Below are 18,619 nucleotides of genomic sequence, written 5' to 3'. Positions count from 1 at the left end.
CAGATCTCAGAGGAGTAATAAAGGCGTTCCTCCATCATGTTTTCAGGCTGAAACAGTAAAGGCTTTTCACATATTCACAGAACCTGAGTCTTTAGAACAAGTGCTTTACCACCTGAGATTGCACAAAATTGGCATTCTGCCATACAACAGGAATTAGCATCCTTGAAAGAAAATAAAACATGGAAACTGGTAAATCTACCTCCCAATGAACGCTGTCTAGGTTGCAGGTGGGTTTTCAAACTGAAAAGGGATGCTGATGGCAAAATCCAAAAATATAAAGCAAGGTTGGTTGCAAAAGGGCTCACTCAAAGGAAAGATTTAGACTTTGACAAGACTTTTGCACCAGTTACTAAAGGTGAATCAGTTAGATTACTGTTAAAAATTGCTGCACTCAAAGGAATGTCAGTTCACAACTATGACATTCAAACTGCATTTCTCTATGGTGATTTATACCACAAATTATACATGCAGCAACCCCCTGGCTATGAAAAAGGGGAGAATCTAGTCTGAAAAACTGCAGAATTTTGGTTTTGAAAAAGGAAAAGCAGATCCATGTGTATATATGAAGAAAGGCAAACAAGGCTGTATGTATCTGTGCATTTATGTTGATGATTTGCTGCTGTTCACACCAACAGAAGCCTGCATGAAAAGCCATTTCACATTAAAAAGCCTTGGAACTGTAACAAATAACCTAGGTTTGAAAATACACAGGAAGAAGGATGGTAGCTTTCTGTTAAACCAAAGGGGAGATAATGTTAAAATATTGTGAATGGAAAGACATACAGAGTTGTCAAAGAAAATTGGTTTGTGTCTTATTCTGTAGTATAAAAAGGGGAGTGTTAATATGTTTTCTACTACAGATTAAGGTTACTATGGTAACTAATCATTTTGGCCAGGTGAAGAGGTTGAATTTAATTGTCCCCTTTTCACGTGTTAATGGTTGCATTGCCTAAGGGAGGAACTTGCCTGAACTAGTTTTAGTTTCAGTTTTCCTTCTGTGTAGGCTTGCAGAGAATATGCAGCTGAGAGAAATCTCTCCTCTCAGCAAACAGCCTTTAAATATGTTTGTTTTCTGTAAATAAAATTATTTTTATAGAAATGCCTGGTGTGTGACTTTTCTGATCTCTCCTGGGCCAAATGCTTTCTAGCACTCTGCCAACACATCCAAAGATGATTTCAAGCAGGACCTTATATCTTCAATGGTTTTCTTCTCTCAGGTTGCTTGTCTCGGTGAAGAAAGAGAGCAATGTCACTCTCACTGTAGACGGGGAGCTGACCTTTATGGTCCTACTCCATCGGGTCTGGAAAAAGCATCCTGTCAATGTGGATTTCCTGGGCATCTACATCTCTCCTGCAAATAATTTCTCCTCCACTGTGCATGGCCTCATTGGTAAGGGCTGGATGTGGGAGGTGGTTCCATAGCTCTGTGTTCCTAGGGAGGCATGACAGCAGGTAGAACTGGGAAAAGAGGAAACTATTTCTTAAAATAGGCATGATGGAGTAAGAGGAATGTGTTTTCCGCTCATACATAACATTATCAGAAGAGTGCGGTGCTTGTGTACAGCTCCTATTCTAAATTCAAGGGCTGTGCAAATATTAATTCAGAGATTTGATTTGGAGGTGATTCACTCAAATTCTGGACCCAATTCAGCCTTCTGAATAAAACTGGAAAACCAGTCTGAGTTGCTGAATGTATTGGATACCTCTGAATCAAGCTGGATTGTTTTGCGTGCTGTTGCGTGTGTGCAGGAACTACTTTTTTCAAACTGATTGGGAAAATCAAATTGAATTGACCTGATCTGTCAGTTTGATTTGAATTTCTACATCACGTAAGACTGATTCTGTGAATCAATTTGAACTGTTGAACCTCACTGGTTTTCTTAACCTAGTCAATGATTCAAGCTGGATTTTGCATGAATCACCTAGATCTACTACTGTATATCTAGATTTCACAACCCAGGCACTGGCCAGATGCATGGACTTTAATTCCCAGAATTCCCAACCAGCATGGCCATTGCTGAGAATTTTAGGAAGACCATGTCCTGGATAGCACCCAGGTTGGGGAAAGTTGTTATGTATTATTTCTCATGAATTGGTCAGAATGAGACCTTATCCCACTGTTAGTGTTAGCTGACTAATCAGTGCAACAGTGCCTTTGTCGCACCTAACAGCTGATTTATTTATGGTCACAATCTCAGGTAAGTCTATTTTTCACCTCTCCCTTCATGATTCCCTCTTGTTCATCAAGAACAAGTATTCCTATACATAATATTCTCTTTTCAGGATTTTTCTCCATGGATCTGATGAAGTAAGCTGATCCATCAAAGTTTAATGATAATGAAATAGTTATACTTTAAGGCGTGCCAGAAGATCCTTAGTTGTACATGCAGTATGTGTAATTAGTAGCCAGGCTACGGGGTTTGGTGCTTAGTGTAGCTTAATTCTTCTAACAGACTCTTCAGAATTAACACAAGTTCAGGACTGTAACATCTCAGCTAATGATTTCAATTTCACCAACATTTACAAAATTCTTCACTAGGTCAATTCATGCATGAACTGGATGTATCCATCTACAATGAAAGACCAGGGCAAGACCCAGGGAAATCTGATGCTACCATGGAAGTGAAAGGCCACAAGCTTACGGTCACCCGGTAGGGCACCAGAGGCACCTAAAGAGCAAGCCCTCCAAATTCTGTTGTTGCTGTGTATGTGTGTGTGAGGATGTTGGTAGACTGAACATCCAGGGGACGTTGTTGAAGAGTTTAGCAGAAACTGACATGGAGAGAACTTGAAATCATGGTGGATACCTCAAGGTCAATGCCAGTGTGCAGCAGATGGGCAAATGGCAAATTCTAGGCTAGGTATATTTAGGGAAAGGAATGAAAATCAATTGCTAATAGGTTGTAGCCTAACATCAATCCTTCCACATGACTTCACTAGCATTCCAAGTGAAAGGATTTACATGAGGCTATGACATAGTTCTTAAAAAGTGGGTGGAAAAGGTGATGAAAGGGGCAGCCCCCCTTGAGGAAAGATCCCAGAATCTGGGGCATTTTAGCCTGAAAACCAGGGGCACATGATAGAAGCCTATAGAATCGAGCATGGTGTGGATAATATTCTCTCTCTCTCACAAATCAAGACTTAGCAGATTCAGGTCTGAGAAACTCTTTTCCACAAAGCGTAGATAAACGATGGAATTGCTGCTGTCTGCTGTGAAGACAGCAACAGATCTTAAAGTGGGGTGGGGAAGTGAAATTAATGGCTACTGGTTGTGCTAGTTCCTGAATCGCAGTGTTCCTTAAATACCAGCACCAGTGAAAGAGGGTTATCACTTCAGAGTCCAGTGATGCATCTGGTTGGCCACTGTGAAGTACAGAACATTGGACTTGATGGACCCTGGGCTTCATCCAGCCTCAGGGCCCTTCTGGAAAGTGAAAAAGGCCTATGCGGTGTTCCCAAAGCTGGAGACAAATACCGGGCTGTGTCCAATGCTACCCAAGTGGAAACAGGCATGCCCTATTTTCTTGGAGCATCCTGGAGTCTTGGAAGTGTGTGGTGGGCAGCAATTTCCCTGCATATATGGTTTTGTATGTATCATGCAATCTATTAGACAGACTCCCACCGTGATTACAGTTCTTGTAACCTTCCAGGTTGACAGAAAATGCTACCTGTGGGTTTGTGCAGGTGCACGAGGTGTCAAATTTGGAAGATTTTCAACACCAAATGCTCCACAATGGTCCTGACCTTGACTGAAGAGTCCTCAATTGACACAAATTTATTTATTTATTATTTGTCATATTTTTATCACCGCCCATCTCCCTCATTCCATTTTCAGCTCAAAACCCAGAACCAGGTCAATGTGGATCACCTCCAGCAGTCAGAGCAGCATCAAAACATTTAGGGAATCTCAGAACGATCCATTTTGAACTCGGAACAATTGTTTTGAGCTGGACATGGACCATTTCAAGCTCAAATAGAAGGGCTGTAAAAGATTTTGAAATCAATTCAAAAGGCAATTCGATTTAATCTCCAAAGCAAATCCCTTTTTTCAAATCAGATCAATTCTATCTTCAATTGCAGGCAAGATTGTCAGATGTGTTTGACCTGACCACCTGATTTGAATGAAGAAATTATCTGAATGAGAATGATTTGACAAAATGAATCAGACCTACTTAAGCTGATCTGCACACCCCAAAGAAATAATTTCGAGATCATGGCTGGCTGGGGAATTCTGGGAGTTGAATTCCCCACATCTCAAAGTTACCAAGGTTGAGAAACACTGGTCCAGGAGGTCAAGCACAGATGTACGTGATGATGTTTATGTGTATTTTTCTTTCCCTGCAGAGGTCTGCAAAAAGATTACCGCTGGGACCGTGTGTTTGGGACCAACGTCCAATGCTGGTTTGTGCACAACAATGGCAAAGGTTTCCTTGATGGCCACTACAGGGATTACCTTGTCCCTAATTTATACAGCTACCTGAAGCGCATCTGAACGCTCACCATTAAAGCAGGCAAAGAAACTGTCCAAATGGCCATGCTACTCATCTTGCAGCAATTCACACGTGCAACGTTCTTTGGGGAAGGGCTTCATCGCAGCCTGCTCCAGCGTAATGCTACCCACTTCCCCAATCCCCTGAAATTATTCTCTCCAGGGGTGTCTGGTGACTGTGGCTGACAATGTTTCACCGAGGCTGCTTTTGTAGAAGGCAAACTAAAAATTCAGCTTTCGAGCAGTGTTGCATTTCAAAGCAAACTGGTATTCAAAGGTGGCTGCCCCGTCTAGAAAATCTGTTTTTATTTTCTTCCTGAATGTATAGAGACCATGTATCCAAACAGAATTAAAATAGCAAACTCCCTGCTGGGATCCTGCATTCTGTTCGGTTTGTCTGATGTGCCTAAGAACTTTCAAACAAGACCTTAAGCAAACATGAAGGGAACTGAGGCGGAGGGGCCCTGCCACCTTTAGGCCAGAAGATCTAAAGTAGCTGGAATTTAAACACGTCCGTAAGAGAATAGTCATTAAAGTGCTGCAGGTGCCATCCTTCTCCAGCAACTCCGAAGGGGTTCTCCTCTCCCTTCCCTGGCAAGCCTCCAGCCAGATGACCACTCTATGCTTCCTGTAGCTTGAGGGGGCAACGAGGTGGTCCCACAGATCCCCAATCGCTACGCTGCCTATAAGCAAAGCGGCTGCTGCATTCACACAATATCCTTAACCTGGTTGAATTAACCCGTTTTCCGGGTTTGAGCAATACATTGAGGCATAAACTAACTAATCAGTCTGCATTTGCATCCTATGCTGAACCCCAAGAAAGTCAGTCAAGGTTGAAACAAAGCTTAGCACGTTGTGTGAATACACCTGCTAAGTTTGAAACTGACCTGGTTAAGCAGGTAGTGAGAAGACAGCTTGGATGACAATACACCAGGGGTCAGTATTATACCGTAAGTATAGATCAGCTCCGATTTGCTAAAACTTGGCCAGATAACTTTCGGTAATGTTTGGACTGTGACAAGTATCTGGATCGTCACGCTGGATCTTGGGGTGATCCGAAGATTCTGCTCTTCTGAATTCAAATCGGAAGAGTGCATGCTGCAGATTCACAACTTCAAACGAGTGAAGTGTAACTCCCAAGTTCAGCTGAAGTCTATCTTCTGAAATAACGAAGCTGTGGGCCAACTTTAGGGCATAGAAGTCAGTTTCCATTTACTTTGGAAAATACACAATTGTGAAAAGAAAACGTTGCACCAATAAAATAGTAACTTCATCTTCTCTGTTCTGTACAAATCATTACACAGTTTAAAAAAAACCATCTATCGATGCTCCTGCTGCTCAAAAGCGCTGTGTAATGGTATAGTGGAGGCCCAGATAGAGAAAACGGGATTTCCAAGCATACAGCTATCGCTGCAAAGTCTCCATTCTCTAAATATTTTAACATCGCTACACATTGCAATTCGAAAATGGGTCCAAGGATGTAGCTGAATTCAGAAGGTCCAAATAACCATGGGCCACTTAGGAGAGTTTTTCCTAAAGCCTGACAAAAGGTCCTGCAAGAACCAAACGGCTGCTTGGTAGCCTCTTCCACGGTACAAGGAGGGGCTGCAAAAAAAAATGAAAAACTGGAGAGAGGATCCTCTGATGCAGTCAGAATCCATACAACTTAGACCAGGGATTGGTAAACTTTGCCCACAAGATTGGCGAGTGACTACCAACATCTTGCAGGGCTTGATGATTTTGTAAAAGTGTGGCCATTTAAAAAAATGGCAGGGTGGGTGGCGGCAGGCAATGCTTTTTATGGGTGGTAGACATCCTGTTGCTGGCCCATCCCATTAGCTGAAGAACAATGGGATGGAGGGATATTTTCGTATCAGCATGTAAGAAAGCTAAACTCTTTGCTGGCAACCCTGAACTTTTAACTCCATGTCATAACTTAGCCCTACAGGCAGACGATGATTCTGACCACAGATGGTTTCAAGTTCTGCAGGAAATGTAAGTTACATAAAAAGTTCTACAGACCATAGGACTATAGATGGCTGCTACTGTGCTACAGGAGAACCAATCTAATCAAGATTTCCAGCAGTAAATAAGGGGGAAACAGAAACTATCATAATATTACCAAAGGTTGATATAAAAAGGGCTTAAATATAGAATCCAATGTACTGCAATTATAGGGCATCCTTCAGAAGTCTTGTTTGCTCTTTGAAGTTGACGCTTCAACTCTGATACATAGAGTTTAGCATGCTGGGGTCCTTAATCTGCAGCCATCTAAGAGAGGTTCATCACAGATTCTATCAGGTCAATTCAGGCCAACTTGGAAATGTCTTCATATGGAATACCATCCACCTGACGTCCTTTCAGAGGTCCCTGGAGAGGGAAGTTAAACAAAAGGAAGTCCTAAGAAAGTTCAAGTTCATGGATAGCCAAGAAAACAAACCAGTGGATCATCTCATTCGAGGCACAACAGACCAGGATCGAATTATCCTACTTCAGACACATTATGTGAAGATCCAGTGCTGGGAAAGGTGGAAGGAAAGAGAAGAGGACGACAACCAGCAGCAAGGTGGATGGACCCAGTTACAGTGGTGATGGTCTACCATTGGAAGACCTGAAGGACCAGGCTGGGGATTAATCATCATGGAGAAAATCTACCTATGTGGTCACTAAGAGTTGACAGTGACTTGATGACACGTAAACAATCATTCAATCAAGTTCACCTCCCCACACATATGACAGGGGACTAAATCTCTTGGGGAGGCATCCCAAGGTGAAAGCTTTGTAGTGATGGCTGACTTCTATTATCTCTTCAGAATCTAGGCAAGATTCAGCCAGGCCAAAGGAATAACATTTCAACTGCATTTACACAAAACCCTTGGTTAACTGAATTAATCCATTTTCCTATATTTGTGGAGTCCTCGGTGCTCTCTGAGCCTTGTTGTTTTCTTGCAGACGTTTCATGGCCAGACCAGGCAACATCTTCAGTGCGAAGAGGGAGTGGGCCTTGCTCTTGGTTTATATACCGCGGCTTGCTCTGCTTGTGTTGGTGGGGGTGTTGTTCTCTCCTTGGGAGTTCTTTGGTTGGGCTGTTGTTTGCTGCTTGGTTGATTGACTGAGTTAATAGTTCCCTGATTAGGGTGTATTGTGCTGTTTGATGGTTCATCTGGTGTTAATCCTGGTGTTGACTTTTGCGTATCTCGGTGTTGATTGCTGGCAAGGGAGTGTACTGGTCTTTTGGCTTTTCTATAGTCTGTTTTGAATGGTATGTAAATGTTGTTTACCTCTATGTGTCTGTTGATGGCTGCTTTGTCTGAGTGCCAGGCTTCCAGGAATTCTGTGGCATTTTTGGATTTCGCTTGGTTTAGGATGCTCACCGTTTCCCAGTTGAAACTATGGTTGAGACAATAGAAAAGCCAAAATACCCGTGCACTTCCTTGCCAGCAATCTACACCCAGATATGCAAAAATCAACACTAGGATTAACACCAGATGAACCATCAAACAGCACAAAACACCCTAATCAAGGAACTATCAACTCAGTCAGTCAACCAAGCAGCAAACAACAGCCCAATCAAGGAACTCCCAAGGAGAGAACAACACCCCCACCAACACAAGCAGGGCAAGCCACGATATATAAACTGAGAGCAAGGCTCCCTCCCTCTTTGCACTGAAGATGTTGCCCCATCTGGCAATGAAACCACCAGGCTCAGAGAGCACCAAGGACTCCACCGTTCAACCCTGAGCTACAATTATTCACTTCGACTGGTTTCCTGTATTTCTTGCGTAAATAAGCACAGGACTCAGCTGCCCATTTCCAAATGATGCATTATACAACTATTGAAAGATACTTACAGATTCAATGAGTACTGTTGCTGAAAATGTTTTCTCGCTGATGCCCTGTAATGTGGCTTCATTTCCCCTGTAACCTCCATTTAAAACCAGCACCTTTTTACCTGTAAGAAGAACAGGGGTCAATCTAACCTACATCAAGCCTGTCCTGTTGGTCAATCTAACCCAATTCTTTTCTCCTATGCTTGGCCTAGCTGTTAACCGCTTGGATAGAGCTCTTCCCTCATTCTTCCTTTGATCTCGAGACAACAGCTACATCTTTCATGCAGCTTTGTAGTTGATAAGAGTTTGAAACAAAAGCATTTTGCAGATGAAAAAATGGTACCCCGGACTCCAACATCCACCCTAAATAGTTGACCATGATCTGAGAAGCCACATTTAACCACAATCCCCAAACAAGGAAGAGTGGAAGACAGCACAGGGCACAGAAATTTAAAAGCAGGGTTCCTCTTAACTAGCATTAGCTTGCCAAAAAGCTTACCTGGGGCTGGGATCACTGTCTCGAGATGCGTCTGGTCAAGTTTCAGTTTATCTCCAGAATCGATCAACTTTACAACTGCTGTGTATTTGTCAATTACCTCCTGTTACATCAATATACATTTGTTAAAGGAAAAATTCATCACTGATTATTCTTAAGTGCAAGAAAGAAGTCACAGGCTGGATCTACTGTACGAAACACATAAAATCGTAAACCATGGTTTATTTACACTTCACCATGCCTGCCCAAAACAAGCCACATTGTGTGTTAGCATGTTGTGCAAACCAGGCCATCACATTAACCCAGCATGCTGGCTGGGGAATTCTGGGTGTTGAAGTCCACACAACTTAAAGTTGCCAAGGTTGAAAAACACGGCATTAAGCTATGATGTCAGTGTTTTGGCTTCCCATGTTGCCTGTACATTTGGGTTTGCCAGCCACAGTTGATGGATTAAATTGTTGTGCAATCCAGTAACAAAGTGGTCTATCGTTAACCTTCCTTCAGATCTCCTAGTCAAGTTATAGATCGGCATGCAGAATCTGGTGCTCTCTACATGTCCTGAACTTCAACTCCCAGAATCCCCAGCCAGCAGGGAACCGTGCATTGGGAAGGGGAGGGAGGCTCCAGCTGCATAAAAGCCCGGCAAGCACCCACCCTCCCTTGGAGTGCCTTCCTTTACATCTGCTCAAACCACCCTACATTTGCCCCTTCTCTGACCAACATTATACAGGGGGCAAACAAAAGGCTCCATATTCACCTTAACGACGGCTTTTCTTTTATAGTATTTCTCGCCAAGTTTCTTGGTTATGATTTTGACCACAATCTCCTAGAAAAGAGATCAAGGTTAATGACATGCAAGTAAATTCCATGTCCCATTTCTAGCTAATGCTTTCTGCTATATGGTGAAATTGGGTGCAGCGTTAAGATGTAGCCAGGAAGTGAAGTTTGTTCTTGTAACTGGGAAGGAGAACAGAATCTCCTGTGTCAGGAAAAATGGTTCCAGACTGATATATTTTCCCTGATTTGCTGGTTTTCCATGAGCAGGGATTTTGTTGTCATTGCTGTGCAGATGCTTCTTTGTTTAACAGTCCAAGTAGGATAACTCAAATAATAGTCTGCCAGCTAAGCAAGAACCTGATGGAGATAAATCTGAACACACACACACACACACACACACCCCTTGATCCTGTACACCAGAGAGCCCCGTATATGTCAAAGGGGTCAGATGAAACATCCAGCCGCTCATCTCCTGAAAGTACATCACGGCAGCATCCAGACCACCACTCGGATACTTACAGGCTGTAACCAGTGCTCTGTTCTGGCAGCCTTTTTCTTCTCCTCTTCAAGCTAGAAGTAAAAAAAATTCTATCGGTTCAATTTGGCCTTGCAGTTCAATTTGGCCTCTCAGACTTGGCAATTTTAAGACAGTGGACTTCTACTCCCAGAATTCCCCAGCCAGCATGCTGGCTGGAGAATTCTGGAAGCCAAAGTCCACCCTTCTTAAAGTTGTTGATGTTGAGGAACACTGGTCTAAACACCTCCTTCTAACTCTCTGCTTTCTTATTAGAGCTGTAGTAGCTGGGTAAATGGGAGATATTAAATCCGAGCCAGATTTCATTTATGTATTTATTGCATTTATTTATTGCTATTTAGAATTCTGGAAGTTGAAGTCTACAGGTCTTAAAGTTGCCATGTTTGAGAAACACGGCTATAAATGAAGACCATTATTCATATTAGGATACCAGGGAACAGGTAGGTGACCCACTGGAATCCTGTTCCTGTAACTGAATTCTAACAGTCTGTGTCCTGCCCTCTGGAATGAGAGAAGAGGTCTTGGTTTTCTTCCGTGGGATGTCCTTTCAGGTATCTCAAGAATTCCCACCTCTCAAACTCCACAAAAGGATCTAATTTTCAAGGCTTGCATGTCCTTGTTACTCTTCTCTGAAGCCGTTCTACTTACTCACTACTCTTCTTCAAGAGCACGTCCAGAATTGGATACAGGACCCAAGGTAGGACCTGACCAATGCAGAAGATGGAACGATTACTAGCTCGTTGGCGATGTTCTACTAAACAACTAAACTAGGAGTTGAGTTTTGTGATCCCTTTGGCTGTGATCTCCTCCGTCATTTTCCTGTCAGCAGAAGCCCTCCTAGATATTGCCACCAGTTCTCCCTGCTCCAGATAACTGGATGGGACCTTGGCAAAACACGGAAAGAAGTTCTCTGGTTATCTCACCACCACCCCGCCCACCTTCAGTACTGTTCCTGCTTATAATAATCACCAAGCAGAATGTATCAGTAAGTGGATCCCCACACACCTCCATGATCTCATCAAGGGCAGATTTTCTCTTCTTCTCCTTAGTCTGCCTTGAAGTCAGAGGAATTTCTTTGTGCTTAACTGGGAGCACTGCTCCTGCTGCCTTCAGTACGCTGGGGCCAAGCAAGCTGGAGAAAACAGACACAGATAATACCCTTGTTGTGGAGAATCTGTCCAGACCTGAGGATGTGATTTTGCTTAGTGCCCTGGGGTGGAAAGCCGGTGAGATTTTCTTCCTGAGTCAGAGAATAGCACCAATGCATGGAACCTGAGCTGGATCTGATTCACCTGAGAAGTCAAATGTTCTGTTTGCCCTGTGCTCAGGGGATGTGGAGGGCGGGCTGAAAATTCCCAGGATCGGGGCACCAGTGTCCTGGCTAAGCAAAGACCACGCCGAGACGAGGAGAAAGTCTCTAGTGATTTATTTAACTGCTGTTGTAGACAGAAAATCCTACCCAACTGAAGAAGCGTGGGAAAACCCAGACAGACAAACCCCCAAACTCAAGGTGGGTGACCTTGGGCCAGTCCCTCTCTCTCAGCCCAAGAGCCAATCAGGCGTGGTAGGAGAGTTCTAGTCCCACCTTAGGCACGAAAGCCGGCTGGGTGACCTTGGGCCAGCCTCTCAGCCCTAGGAAGCAGGCAATGGCAAACCACTTCTGAAAAACGTTGCCAAGAAAACTGCAGGGACTTGTCCAGGCAGTCTCTGAAAATTGGACACAATTGAATGGATTATATCTACATCTACATCTATATCTATATCATCTATATCTATATTATATCTGTATCTGCCACATTCTACAGGGGTTCAAGTTTAATTGATTTTGCTTGTGAAGCTGTACTGTGTAATGTTATTAGTTGAGGTTACGGTTTTTCATTGGATGTTGGCATGCTGTGAGCCACTGAGTCTGAAAGGATTCAGTGGCTTACAAATGTTAACAACAACAATAACCACCATCAGTCCATTGCAAAAGGCAGCTTTATTTGGAACAGCTCACATCCTGCGGCAATACCTTTAACACCATCAAACAACATCTGCCTATCCCAGGTCCTTCAGAAGGACTTGATAGTGGACAAAAATGCCAAATCCAATCTAAACATCTGGCTGACTGTGCAACCAACCATAACAATAACAATAATACTTGCCTGCCTTTGGAATGTGCTGCAGCAGTTGAAGTGCTTGCTCCTTTGTTCAAATTAAAGGTCACTAAAAGGAAAAAGTAGACCGCTCTTGTTTTGCACCACACATGCAAGCCCCTAAATTCAAATGCCATGCTTGCCAGCCATTTCCACAAATAAACAACAACTAAAGAACCAGTATGGTGGATTAAAATGCATCGTAGATGCTTTAACAGGCATTCCTTATATCATGGAAGCTGCTGGGAGTCAACAGATTGTGGCAGAATAGAAAAGCAATAAGTAAGTAAGTAAGCAAGCAAGCAAGCAAGCAAATAAATAAATAGCTAGCTAGCTAGCTAGCATGAGAAGGGTTTGTTCGCCTGCACTGAGAATTTTTTTTTTTCCCCATGGAGTCTGGCAATACGCAGGGCTACCCATCCAAATGGTCCCAGGCCTGGGGTTGATGCTTTTGATTTGTTTAAGACCCCTGTTTTGTTTTGTTTTGTTGACTTTACTGTTTATCAGAATATTTTAGTCTGGGCTGTCTGTCTGATTTTATGTTTTTAGTTGTTTTCAAGTTTTCTATGCCACCCAGAGTCCACTGGAGTTGGGTGGCCAATAAATTTAAACAAACAAACGAACATTCACCTTTCTCCTCATCGTTTTCTCTGTTCAGTTCTGTGAAGATTGGCCCTTCCTGCAATGAGAAGAGAGAACCACCTCAGGATTTGTGAGCTTACCAGGAAAACGCACACGCTGTATCATAAGGTTGGTTTCAGCTTCGTTGCAATCAAGATTAAGCAAGGTCTGGTAGACAAAACGCTCGCGGGAATGGGAATAAGTCTAGGGTCCTGGGCAGTCTAGGGTCTGACTTATAGCAGGTGGGAACACACGGAGAAACAACTGCAGAAAGATGCGGCTGGTGGGCGTGTTATAGCGACCAGTCTCGTTTGATGGTCCACTTGCTTTCATGCAAGGAAAGCCTGCAAGACGGACTGATCCCCTTTCTTTCATCCTCATAATACTAAACTTTTGGAGGAATACCAAAATGGGGACGAACCATTCCTTTTCTCTTCAGTTTCTGGGACACTCGATTTTGCCTCACCTGATCTTTTCCCTCCAGGCCCCTCCTGACTTGCTGTTCAATGAATTTGGCAGTTTTTTCTTCATCATCCAAATCCTGTTTTTTCTTCTTCTCCTGTTCCTGCTGCCTACGGATGGTCTCAGGGTCTCTGTCAATGTACTGGATGTACCAGCCTTTGGGCGTTTCATCAACTTTGCAGAGGCCTTAAAGAAGCATATTGCCCTGGTTACAGCCTTTACAGCATATTGCCCTGGTTACAGCCTTTATTTCTGGGAGAAATAAGGAAGCAAAGGAAGTCACAGAATTACACACCAAAATTGGAATGCCCGTGTAAAACGTCCTTGAGTTGACCTCAACTCCTGCTGATGACACAGACTCAGCCATGTAGTTTACTTGGCAATGGCTTACCACTACCTTCTTTGAGAAGTTTTTTGATGTCCAGTCTGGCCTAGAGCCTTGATCTCTAGATCAGTGTTTCTCAGTCTTGATAACTTTAAGATGAGTGGACTTCAACTCCCAGAATTCCCTAGCCAGCCATGCTGGTTGGGGAATTCTGGGAGTTGAAGTGCCCATCTTAAAGTTGCTAAGGTTGAGAAAGCCTACTCTAGATGGTCTCCGATCCAGGTGCTAACTAGGCCTGATTCCACTTAGCTTCTCAGCCATCAACTGAAATGGTCACACTGTACAGTTCTTCAATCTATTCCAAAGTACATATATAGGCGCTGTGTATATGTATATGCATAATTAATCAGAAGACTGCTAAGAATTAAGCTGGTACAATGTACTGGCTGTGATTCATACCTCTCCTTTTCCACAAACCATTCAGATGGCCTTTAGGTATGGTATTCAAACGAATGCCCACTTATCTGCCTCCCGTCTTATTAATTCTAAAAGCAAAGGTTAAAAGTAATACGTTTACAAGGCTAACTGTTTCATCAGTTAGGCCTTCAGTTTAGCCATTTGTTCAGTTGCCTCCAGCATCCCGGCTCCTCCCAGGAAGGGATCCCTTCATTACCTTCTCTCCCCAGCCACTTCGTAAAATCCGTCAGAGTTTCCCACTGGGTAGCGTTCATATGGATGTGTTCCCGGTGACTAATATATTCGTTATATACTATATTGTTATGGACCCTCTTTGTTCCTAGAAAAAAAAAATTGTTCTTAATTAGAAGCTTGGAGTTAGCCAAAACATTTCCGACTGGACTAAAGAAGCATGATTTTATCGTGGCTGCTCTATGGTGAAGCCTGCATTCTGGAACAGCATCTCCCTGGAGCCTGACATGGCTCCCGTCCTACAATTGTTCCAGAAGTTTTTAAAAACGTGGCTCTGCTTCTGGGCCCAGGTGGATGCCGAGTCCAGGTTCAGTTTTGCTGAGCTGGGGTATGTTTAGTTGTTTTCCTCTTCTGGATGTACACATTTTTTTTACTGCTTCTGGTTTTTTTCTTGGCTTTTATTCCAAGCCCCCCAGGGTCTTTTGGGAGTTGGGCAGTCTCCAAATCTAATATAAACAAACAAACAAATTTACCAAATCTTCTCCGGAGGAGTTCTAGGAAATCATTCCGGAATTCCCTAGAGGAATATAAAAGAAACTGATATAAGCACTTGGGACAAATACTGTACATTAACCAAATGTCAGCCCTAACAAGATAGACCAGACCAGGAAACCAACTCCATAGGAAGATTAGAACTCTACTTTATTGGGATAGGTTATAGCAGTGTTTCTCAACCTTGGCCATTTTAAGATGAGTGGACTTCAACTCCCAGAACTCCCCAGCCAGCAAGGCTGGCTGGGGAATTCTGGGAGTTGAAGTCCACCCATCTTAAAGTGGCCAAGGTTGAGAAACACTGGGTTCTACTAACAGGATCTTGCAAGTCTGATTCTACTTTTCCTCCCCTCCCTCTTATACCCCAGTGGATTGGGGTGGTGGAGGCAACCTCAGCTTCACCTTAATACTTTCTCTGGTCCTAGGATATAAAGAATGCTTCTGACTTTTTGTCTACATATGGTTTTGAATGTTTGCTTCAAGGCCATCTCCTTGGTTCTCTGCACAGCTTAACACTATAACTCTAATTGCATCAGTTCAATTCATATGATAGCCTTTGAGTGACAGATCCCGTGTCAGCCATAACAGAACAAATTCTTTCTCTCTCTGAAGCAACATGAGGCTTAAATAACACTTTGTAACATGGATATTCTGGCCCCAGAATGGAGGATAACTTGATGGACAACGAATTGGTCTTGAGAAGAACAACCAACCCCCCCCGCAAACTCCTACATTCTGAGAAGACTGAAAGATTGGTCTAGAGCAGGGTTTCTCAACCAGGGTTCCATGGCACCCTAGGGTTCCACGAGAGGTCACTATGGGCTCCCTGGGAGATCATGATTTATTTAAAAAATTATTTCAAATTCAGGCAACTTCACATTCAAGAGGAAAGTTTCATTCTTTAGTTTCAGTTTCAGAACACTGTTAATGCATCTATACAGGCCCACCCATGAAACAAATAGAATAATTTTGTAACTTCCGGCCTCTATTGGAGCCCGAACGTGTGGGGGTTCCCCGAGGCCTGAAAAAATATTTCAAGGGTTCCTCCAGGGTCAAAAGGTTCAGAAAGGCTGGTCTAGAGAAATAACCACAAGTGTGTGAATCCCTTTTAAACTGTTTTATATTTGCACTGACATATACCAACTGCAGCCTTGATGCTGCACAAATTGAAGCGGAAGCAGCCCATAATACGCAATGTCAAGTTGTAGGCCAAACTCACTCTGAAAAGTAATCCATGAATTGCTGAGGGTTTTCAGATGCAAGGAGCAGTTGTCGCTGGTGAGATTCTGACATGCAGTGACATTTAAAGCCATTCTGGAAAAACAAGGGAAGAAGAATGCATTTGCAAAGACACCAGAATGAAGTCAAAATCCCCCAGCAAACCTTGAACCGATATCGTAAGCAGCTAAAGCATTTTTTTAAAAAAAAAAATATGGAGACAAAATAATGAAGAAACAAGGTGTTCCCTTGCTAGGCTGACAAGGAACAAGCTAAAGCACAAGATGTTTACCTCAAAACATGGCAACAATCCTAGGGACATTCAAAGTGCCAACCAGATATTAGATTTGGCTGTATCCTGAAGTCAACTCTCTCCAAAGCAATTAGGCCTGCCTTCATTAGAACATCAGAACTCTGTGTGATCAGCCTAACAATCTAATATATCGTTCTGTCCCTCAGTGGGCATCCAGCGCTTTTTGAAAGCCTGCAACTAGAACACGGGGACAACAAATCAGCATTATCTAGGAACTGCCATTTAGAGATATCTTAGCTCAGAACATAGAAACTTCACACAACCATAACAAAACATCCACACTGACAGATTTATTTTCCATTCCTTTTTAGTGCCTCTTTAAAATCTGGCCCTCTTGTCAGAGCAAATTTTACAGGCTACTTGCTTATCTGAGGAAGATCCCCTTTCTTTTAATTCTTCTGAATTTATTGCCCTTTGACTTCATTATTTTAAGTGTGTGGCTTGTAGGAAAGTGAGGAGAAGAATAAACTGACTGGATGAGATCGATCATCAAGCCCAACATTTACCTCTTTGGTTCAACCAATGCAGAACCAATGTTTTTGAAGATATTACTATTAGGATAGGAAGACTGTAGCCAGCCTTGACAATCTATCATTCTATATTATTTATTATTGTTATATTTCACCCTTTCTTCAGGAGCTCTAGGCAGTGTATAAACTTGTTCTGCTTATTCAGACAATTTAGGCTCATAACAAACGGTTAAGCCAGGTTGAGAGATTATAGCTATGTCAAGACAGCATATTAAGCCCCAAACCAAACCGCATAAATGTTTAGCATACTGTGCAAAACTATAAAGTCAACCATGCTTTATTTGTAGGAATGCAGTTTATTTTTTCCAACCCACCATAAAAACAGTTACATTTCAAGTGAAGATGTATCCCGGATGGTCTAATATGGGTCACGTGTTAGAACTTGGCAACTTTCAAAGAACGGACATCAGCCAAGCAGGCAACTAGGACCTACCCATCAGAACAGCAAAGACTGCAATAGTCTTCCTCTGCCAACCTTGTTCAAATTCAGCCCAAATTCAAATTTCTCCTTGCTCACTCGACGCATTTAGTTTTGTCAGCTAAAGATCTAATATCAGCATTCAGCCAACAGACTAAGTTAAGCACATCATGTCCCAACATATGGTACAAAGCCGGACCACGCAGCCGGTTTACTGGCCGCCGCATTGTACAAAGCCAGAAAATGAATTAATTTAGGCATCAGCTTAAGCGACTTGTGCAGACCCAGCCATTCTGTTCCATGGGCTGAATACCATCAGACCTAAACTGGTGGGGAGTCTTTGGTCTAGCGCTGTTTTCTTCAAATTTGGCCACTTTAAGATGGGTGGGCTTCAACTGTTGAAGTCCACCCATCTTAAAGTGGCCAAGTTGGGAAAACACCGGTCTAATGGAAGACTGATGAAAAGGGCCCCCAGCCTCACAGAAGGCTGGCTGGGCGTGCAAAAGCTCCTCTGTTCGTATTATATGACCCACGACTCGGGTGAAAAACCACCGCGACGAAAGCTGGAAAACTTCATGGTGGAACAAATCACCACCACAGGACACGTGAAGAGTCAGCCGAAATCGGAGTGAGATTCGTGGCTGATGACGGAAAAGGACATCCGGGTCTAGGGCCTCTTTTAGTGCGACCAGAGCGCCCAGATATACTGCCCCTGCCGCTGGAGGCTCCCCCTCACCTCGTCCCGGCACTGCTTCTGGCACATCTGGCAATACCAGCGCAGCTTCTGCAGCCCCTTCGACTTGATGCGGTTGGCGATGGCCTTGGGGCTCAAGAAGTCCGTCTTCCCCATGACGAGGGACGCGGAGGAGCAGCGCAACACAAGCCGGGCAACGGCGACCCCCTCTTCCGGAGTCCGCTTGACCGGAAGCGGACGTGACGTAAACAGCGAAGGCTCTCCCACCGCTATAGCTCTCCCAGTGAATGGCCCCTAGGGCTGGGAATCATGGAAGTTGTAGTGCGACGCTGTAGTGTCTGTCCTGGGGGGGTGAAATCTCAAAATGTGAAAATATCGTTTTGTTTTGTTTTTTACTATGTCTATGCATCACCCATGGGAGAGGCCGCTCTAGCACGTCAGCGCTGTGGCGTCAGCTCATTTTGGAAGACCACCGCGCGCCGTTTGGAGGCGCGCCGCTCTAGCCAGCCAGCTCCGTGTCCGAGAAATCATAGAGAAGAATAAGAGAGAGGCGCTCCACCCGGAAGCCGCCAC

The 18,619-nt window shown here is 43.6% G+C and overlaps 2 protein-coding genes across 3 annotated transcripts in view; one reads left to right on the top strand and one right to left on the bottom strand.

Moving 5' to 3' along the window:
- The window catches only part of ITIH2 (inter-alpha-trypsin inhibitor heavy chain 2), a 50,529-nt gene extending 44,762 nt beyond the window's left edge, over window positions 1-5,767 (top strand). For both annotated transcript variants that reach the window (XM_063308445.1, XM_063308444.1), the window contains 3 exons: window positions 1,218-1,390; window positions 2,540-2,651; window positions 4,345-5,767. In XM_063308445.1, coding sequence (XP_063164515.1) covers window positions 1,218-1,390; window positions 2,540-2,651; window positions 4,345-4,492 — 433 coding nt within the window. In that variant the 3' untranslated portion in view covers window positions 4,493-5,767. The remainder of the gene's footprint in view (window positions 1-1,217; window positions 1,391-2,539; window positions 2,652-4,344) is intronic.
- An 849-nt stretch (window positions 5,768-6,616) lies between these two features.
- On the bottom strand, window positions 6,617-18,285 carry KIN (Kin17 DNA and RNA binding protein). The gene is made up of 13 exons (XM_063308452.1): window positions 18,089-18,285; window positions 16,093-16,187; window positions 14,855-14,898; window positions 14,347-14,469; window positions 13,353-13,534; window positions 12,896-12,944; window positions 12,275-12,335; window positions 11,133-11,259; window positions 10,112-10,162; window positions 9,573-9,641; window positions 8,819-8,918; window positions 8,341-8,441; window positions 6,617-6,859 (listed from the first exon to the last, which is right to left on the bottom strand). Exons 1-13 carry the CDS (start codon window positions 18,200-18,202, stop codon window positions 6,797-6,799), a joined length of 1,179 nt encoding a protein of 392 aa, XP_063164522.1. The 5' UTR covers window positions 18,203-18,285; the 3' UTR covers window positions 6,617-6,796.
- Window positions 18,286-18,619: the final 334 nt, after the last annotated feature.

This window comes from Candoia aspera, chromosome 7 (assembly GCF_035149785.1).
Source record: "Candoia aspera isolate rCanAsp1 chromosome 7, rCanAsp1.hap2, whole genome shotgun sequence".
Taxonomy (NCBI): domain Eukaryota; kingdom Metazoa; phylum Chordata; class Lepidosauria; order Squamata; family Boidae; genus Candoia; species Candoia aspera.
The sequence above is the reverse complement of the archived record's forward strand: the minus strand, read 5'-3'. Positions and strand labels throughout refer to the sequence as shown.

Excerpts from the sequence above, each read along its gene's own strand:
- KIN (XM_063308452.1), bottom strand. The coding sequence starts at position 18,202 with ATGGGGAAGACGGACTTCTTGAGCCCCAAGGCCATCGCCAACCGCATC. Across the intron at positions 14,899-16,092 it reads TTCATGGATTACTTTTCAGA|GGAATTCCGGAATGATTTCC; the intron begins GTGAGTTTGGCC and ends ATATTCCTCTAG. Across the intron at positions 8,919-9,572 it reads AAAGAAAAGCCGTCGTTAAG|GAGGTAATTGACAAATACAC; the intron begins GTGAATATGGAG and ends TTGATGTAACAG.